A 7,500-nucleotide genomic window follows, 5' to 3' on the forward strand; every position below is an offset into this window, starting at 1 on the left:
ACCTCTACTGACCTCTACTGGACTCTACTAACCTCTAATGACCTCTACTGGTCTCTACTGACCTCTACTGGTCTCTACTGGACTCTACTGGTCTCTACTGACCTCTACTGGTGTCTACTGACCTCTACTGAACTCTACAGCCCTCTACTGACCTCTACTGACCTCTATCGATTTCTACTGGTCTCTACTGACCTCTACTGGTCTCTACTGAACTCTACTGGTCTCTACTGGACTCTACTGATCTCTACTGGTCTCTACTGGACTCTACTGGTCTCTTCTGACCTCTACTGGACTTTACTGATCTCTACTGGTCTCTACTGGTCTCTACTGACCTCTACTGGTCTCTACTGATATCTGCTGGTCTCTACTGACCTCTATTGGTCTCTACTGGTCTCTACTGACCTCTACTGAACTCTACTGAAGTCTACTGGACCTCTCTGGCCTCTACTGACCTCTACTGAACTCTACTGGACTCTACTGGTCTCTACTGACCTCTACTGAACTCTACTGGTCTCTACTGATCTCTACTGGTCTCTACTGACTTCTACTGGCCCCTACTGGTGTCTACTGACCTCTGCTGGTCTCTACTGATCTCTACTGACCTCTACAGGTCTCTACTGGTCTCTACTGACCTCTGCTGGTCTCTACTGGTCTCTACTGACCTCTCTGGACTCTACTGAAGTCTACTGACCTCTACTGACCCCTACTGAACTCTACTGGACTATACTGGTCTCTACTGACTTCTACTGACCTCTACTGATCTCTACTGACCTCTACTGGCCTCTATTGATCTCTACTGGATTCTGCTGGTCTCTACTGGTCTCTACTGACCTCTACTGAACTGTACAGACCTCTATTGGACTCTACTGGTCTCTTCTGATCTCTACAGGTCTCTACTGGTCTCCACTGACCTCTACTGGCCTCTACTGGTTTCTACTGATCTCTGCTGGTCTCTACTGGCCTCTACTGACCCCTACTGAACTCTACTGAAGTCTACTGGACTCTACTGGTCTCTACTGACCTCTACTGGTCTCTACTAGACTCTACAGAAGTCTACTGGTCTCTACTGAACTCTACTGACCTCTACTGATCTCTACTGGTCTCTGCTGGACTCTACTGAACTCTACTGTCCTCTACTGGACTCTACTGACCTCTACTGACCTCTACTGGACTCTACTGACCTCTACTGACCTCTGCTGATCTCTACTGGACTCTACTGGACTGTACTGGACTGTACTGATCTCTACTGGACTGTACTGATCTCTACTGGACTCTACTGGACTGTACTGGTCTCTAGTGGACTCTACTGGTCTCTATTGGACTCTACTGTTCTCTACTAATCTCTACTGGTTTCTACTGGACTCTACTGGTCTCTACTTGACTCTACTGGTCTCTACTGGTATCTGTAGTGCACTATGTGATTACACACCAGAGGAACCCAATCACTCCAGAGAACACAGTTCCACTGTTCCACACACCAGAGGAACCCCATCACTCCAGAGAACACAGTTCCACTGTTCCACACACCAGAAGAACCCCATCACTCCAGAGAACACAGTTCCACTGTTCCACACACCAGAGGAACTGGTCTCTACAGGTCTCTACTGACCTCTGCTGTTCTTTACTGGTCTCTACTGACCTCTCTGGTCTCTACTGGTCTCTACTGACCTCTACTGGTCTCTACTGGTCTCTACTGACCTCTACTGAACTCTACTGAAGTCTACTGGACTCTACTTGTCTCTACTGACCTCTACTTGTCTCTACTGAACTCTACTGGTCTCTACTGAACTCTACTGATCTCTACTGGTCTCTACTGGACTCTACTGGTCTCTTCTGACCTCTACTGGACTTTACTGATCTCTACTGGTCTCTACTGGTCTCTACTGACCTCTACTGGTCTCTTCTGATATCTGCTGGTCTCTACTGACCTCTATTGGTCTCTACTGGTCTCTACTGACCTCTACTGAACTCTACTGAAGTCTACTGGACCGCTCTGGCCTCTACTGACCTCTACTGAACTCTACTGGACTCTACTGGTCTCTACTGACCTCTACTGAACTCTACTGGTCTCTACTGGACTCTACTGATCTCTACTGGTCTCTACGGGACTCTACTGGTCTCATCTGACCTCTACTGGACTCTACTGATCTCTACTGGTCTCTACTGATCTCTGCTGGTCTCTACTGGTCTCTACTGGTCTCTACTGACCTCTACTGGACTCTACTGACCTCTACTGACCTCTACTGGACTCTACTGGACTCTACTGGTCTCTACTGACCTCTACTGAACTCTACTGGTCTCTACTGGTCTCTACTGACCTCTACTGAACTCTACTGGACTCTACTGGACTCTACTGACCTCTACTGGACACTACTGGTCTCTACTGGACTCTACTGGTATCTGTAGTGCACTCCAGAGAACACAGTTCCACTGTTCCACACACCAGAGGAACCCCATCGCTCCAGAGAACACAGTTCCACTGTTCCACACACCAGAGGAACCCCATTGCTCCAGAGAACACAGTTCCACTATTCCACACACCAGAGGAACTCCATCACTCCAGAGAACACAGTTCCACTGTTCCACACACCAGAGGAACTCCATCACTCCAGAGAACACAGTTCCACTGTTCCACACATCAGAGGAACCCCATCACTCCAGAGAACACAGTTCCACTGTTCCACAACAAATTAAACCAAGTTAAATCTTGTGGATGAGACTTGTGTAAAGTCTTTGAGGGTGTTTTGGTGTTTGGTGACTAAACAGTCACCGTTTAGTGCAGGAACCGTGCCCACAGAGCACAAAGGGTTAATCCCTGATGTCATGTATTTATTCTCTCATTTTCCCGTAGAATGGCTCTTTAACATGAGATTAAGCCTAAGGATCCAGACTCTCGGGTCCAGCCAGCTCCTCTTCTCCTCCATTACGCAAAACTGAGTGATCCCTCGCTTCCAGAGACGCGTCCGAACGCTTCCGGAGGCTTCAGCTGACCGGACGCCGGGAACGCTTCGGCTCGTTATCCGGAGCAAACACAACTGTTTAATCCACATGAATGGGTATGGGAGACTGAGCCAGAGAAAATCTCTCACACACACACACACACACTTACATATATGTACACACATGGTTCAGAGCAGTGATGTGTGTATTTACACTCTTTTGGCCTTTCAGTGAAATCATTTATGCTCCCACACACACACACACACACACACACTGCAGTGCTTCATCAGCCTCTTACGCCAAAGGTTACTGTCATTTCTCCTCATCAGGACATCCTTTTACGGACGTAATGACCACTACGAACGTCACCACCCCTCGACTCAGAAAGATCAATCACTGACCGACATTCACCCTTCACACCACACACTGGGACAAAGCTGTGAGGAGTCCAGCCTCATCATCATCAGTGAGGGTCAGGGACAGTTGTTGGGGATTAGTTCTGAATCAAACCCAGAAAAGACTCAGGGAGGAACCCCACACAGACACAGGGAGAACACACTGCACTCCTCACAGGACCCTGAGACCCGGCAGCTGTGTAACAGCAAGAACATGTGCAGCTCCACTTGATGGAACTGGACTGGTAATCGGTGAGAGACAGGGGACAGTGGAGGTGAATGGAAGCAGACGTCCTCCTCTAAAAGCCCCTCACAGAAAGTGAGGACAGTGGACGGTGGGGGACAGTGGACAGTGGAGGTGAATGGAAGCAGACGTCCTCCTCTAAAAGCCCCTCACAGAAAGTGAGGACAGTGGACGGTGGGGGACAGTGGACAGTGGAGGTGAATGGAACCAGACATCCTCCTCTAAAAGCCCCTCACAGAAAGTGAGGACAGTACACGGTGGGGGACAGTGGACAGTGGGGAACACAGGGCTGGTGTCTGGCCATAGTTTTGAGGAGAGGGATGTACAGGACGCTGTGAGGGACACACTGTCTCCATAGAGACTCTGTAGATGGTGGAGGCACTGCAATAAAATGCAGGGCGTGTGTTGGAGACGCGGAGACGTCTGGTTCCGTTCATCTCCACTCATTTCATACGTAGAACACACTCTGTCACACTGTTTAAGCCTCACCTCCTGGAGTACGGGGGGAGTTTTGAGAAATGTGTGGTATTCCCCTGTGACATCACAGATTTTTGTGGTCTGGGAGTGTCCTGTTGCTGATGCAGCTCCAAAAACACAATGTCTCACCTTTAAAGGAGGAAATTAAGGTTTTGATTTTCTTCTTCTTTTTTAACAGAATAAATTCGAATATTTGAGCACAGAATATAAACAATAATAAACAAAGTAATGCAGGGAAAGTACAAAAAGCCTGAAGGGTTTGCACTAGGCACTTCTCCACATAGTGGAACTTAAATTAGATCCACTCTGTGTTTTTAAATTAAAGAGAAATAGGAGATGAAGAGAAGTTGGGGTAAAAATGCACATCTTTAAAAGTGAGATTCAAAGGAAAGCAAGGCCTCGTCACTTTAGAACTCAACATGCATCACACAGAAGGCGGTTGTTTCATGTTGAGGATGAGAACATGGACAAAGAGAAAAAGAACACGACTTTAAAACCTCCTCCAACATTTAAACCAGTGAAAAAACACCTTCACTTTTCAGACCTCGCTCCAGAGAAGTGCTCTGAGATCAGCCAGGCTTCATATTTCTGAGCAGTGCTCATCACTCGCAGCCTCAGATCTCAGGGGTTCATTCACTGAAATTACCATCATCATCATCATCATCCCCATCACTGAGTTCTTCTGAGGGTAATCCCAGGACTCGTCACTAGGGGGTGCTCCTGCATGCAGGAAAAGCAATATACAACTTCTCTTCCCCAGCTTTCTCCATCCCAGCCTTAAACCCATAAAAAAAAAAAAAAATTCCTGATGGGTTCTAGCTTCCACAATCTCAGAGAGAAACATTTAAACACATCCCCTACATTTCAGACCTTTTCCCCTGCACACTCACTAAAGGCCACTACTCGGGTGGATTTGGGACACAGTCGCCCTTCAGCAGGACAGTGGAAAAGTGGGGAAAGTCACAGAAACAGCACTCACCATATTGACCTCTGACACCATGTCTATGCTGGCTATGTCTATATTCATCCCCACGCCCACTGGAGGACCTGGAAAACACAGGATAAATACAGCTTTAGAGTGTTGTTTCTAAACATATGTGTTTCTATATGAAGTAACTGAACACTGTAGACAGGGAGCGGTGCTCAGTTACTGCTATTAAAGTGCTATTACAATCAAAGTCAGTGACTGTATTAACAGGAGAGTGATACACAGCCTTATTTCCACAAGCTATAGCTACAGAACACATTCATGGATTCACTCATAATGATGGAAATACAAAGGTCTATATACACATACTTTAATAATCCTGCAAATAACACACACAAACACCCAAGACACCAGATCTCCATCATGCCGTGAACACAGGTCTGCCCACTGGTGGAGCTGAATATCGACTCTCCAGTGTTGCTATTGGTCAAGGGGATTGAACCAGCAATCTTCCGCTCTCAACTCACCAATGCCTCCAACAATACCCCAAAACAACACTGAGAGCATCCACAGTCACTTCATATCCACTATCTCCATCACTCAATCCTTCAAACAGCATCCACAGCAGCTCTACAAACCACACAGACCCCAATACCCCAATATTAACACACACATCTCCCACAAGAAGCCCAAACACTCTCAAATAACATATCCCCAGATGTACACAGTGACTCTTCTCCAACGAAACTAGAGCAGGAACAAGCCTCAAAGGGAACTCCACAAAACCACACACATCCCAATGACTCCAGAAAACAATCTCCGAAAATACACAGTTATCTCTGTAACTCCACAGGGTTAACTCCAACAACACAACAGCATGAAACCATGGTAACCATGACCCTCCCCCAAAGGAGCACTGCCATGTGCTACAAAAACACACACACCTCCAGTAATAACCCTCAGAGTACACACACCTCCAGTAATAAACACACCTGCAGTAATAGCCCTCAGAGTACACACACCTCAAGTAATAACCCTCAGAGTACAATCACCTGCAGTAATAACCCTCAGAGTACACACACCTCCAGTAATAAACACACCTCCAGTAATAACCCTCAGAGTACACACACCTCCAATAAGAAACACACCTCCAGTAATAACCCTCAGAGTAAACACACCTCCAGTAATAAACAAACCTACAGTAATAACCCTTAGAGTAAACACACATCCAGTAATAAACACACCTGCAGTAATAACCCTCAGAGTAAACACACCTCCAGTAATAAACAAACCTACAGTAATATCCCTTAGAGTAAACACACCTCCAGTAATAAACACACCTGCAGTAATAACCCTCAGAGTAAACACACCTCCAGTAATAAACACACCTCCAGTCATAACCCTCAGAGTAAACACGCCTCCAGTAATAACCCTCAGAGTACACACACCACCAGTAGTAACCCTCAGAATACACACACCTCCAGTATTAACCCTCAGAGTACACACACCTCCAGTAATAACCCTAAGAGTAAACACACCTCCAGTAATAATCCTCAGAGTACACACACCTCCAGCAGTAACCCTCAGAGTACACACACTTCCAGTAATAACCCTCAGAGTATACACACCTATAGTAATAAACACACCTTCAGTAATAACCCTCAGAGTACACACACTTCCAGTAATAACACTCAGAGTACATACACTTCCAGTAATAACCCTCAGAGTACACACACCTCCAGTAATAAACACACCTCCAGTAATAACCCTCAGAGTAAACACACCTACAGTAATAAACACACCTCCGGTAATAACCCTCAGAGTACACACACCTCCAGTAGTAACCCTCAGAGTACACACACTTCCAGTAATAATACTCAGAGTACATACACTTCCAGTAATAACCCTCAGAGTACACACACCTCCAGTAATAACACTCAGAGTAAACACACCTCCAGTAATAAACACACCTCCGGTAATAACCCTCAGAGTAAACACACCTCCAGTAGTAACCCTCAGAGTACACACACCTCCAGTAGTAACCCTCAGAGTACACACACCTCCAGTAGTAACCCTCATAGTACACACACCTCCAGTAGTAACCCTCAGAGTACACACACCTCCAGTAGTAACCCTCAGAGTACACACACCTCCAGTAGTAACCCTCATAGTACACACACCTCCAGTAATAACCCTCAGATTATACACACCACCACTAGTAACCTTCAGAGTACACACACCTCCAGTAATAACCCTCAGAGTACACACACCTCCAGTAATAACCCTAAGAGTAAACACACCTCCAGTAATAACCCTCAGAGTACACACACCTCCAGTATTAACCCTCAGAGTACACACACCTTGAGCAATAACTCTCAGAGTACACACACCTCCATTAATAACCCTCAGAGTAAACACACCTCCAGTAATAACCCTCAGAGTACACACACTTCCAGTAATAATACTCAGAGTACATACACTTCCAGTAATAACCCTCAGAGTACACACACCTCCAG

General features: G+C 46.4%; 1 protein-coding gene across 1 annotated transcript in view; it reads right to left on the reverse strand.

Annotated features, from left to right (window-relative positions):
• Positions 1–7,500, reverse strand: part of LOC136668621 (gamma-aminobutyric acid receptor subunit beta-2) — an 82,247-nt gene that overhangs the window by 71,647 nt on the left and 3,100 nt on the right. Inside the window, exon 3 of the mRNA XM_066646250.1 lies at positions 5,036–5,103. Within this exon, the coding sequence (XP_066502347.1) occupies positions 5,036–5,103 (68 nt within the window). The remainder of the gene's footprint in view (positions 1–5,035; positions 5,104–7,500) is intronic.

Source organism: Hoplias malabaricus, chromosome 15 (assembly GCF_029633855.1).
Source record: "Hoplias malabaricus isolate fHopMal1 chromosome 15, fHopMal1.hap1, whole genome shotgun sequence".
Classification (NCBI taxonomy): domain Eukaryota; kingdom Metazoa; phylum Chordata; class Actinopteri; order Characiformes; family Erythrinidae; genus Hoplias; species Hoplias malabaricus.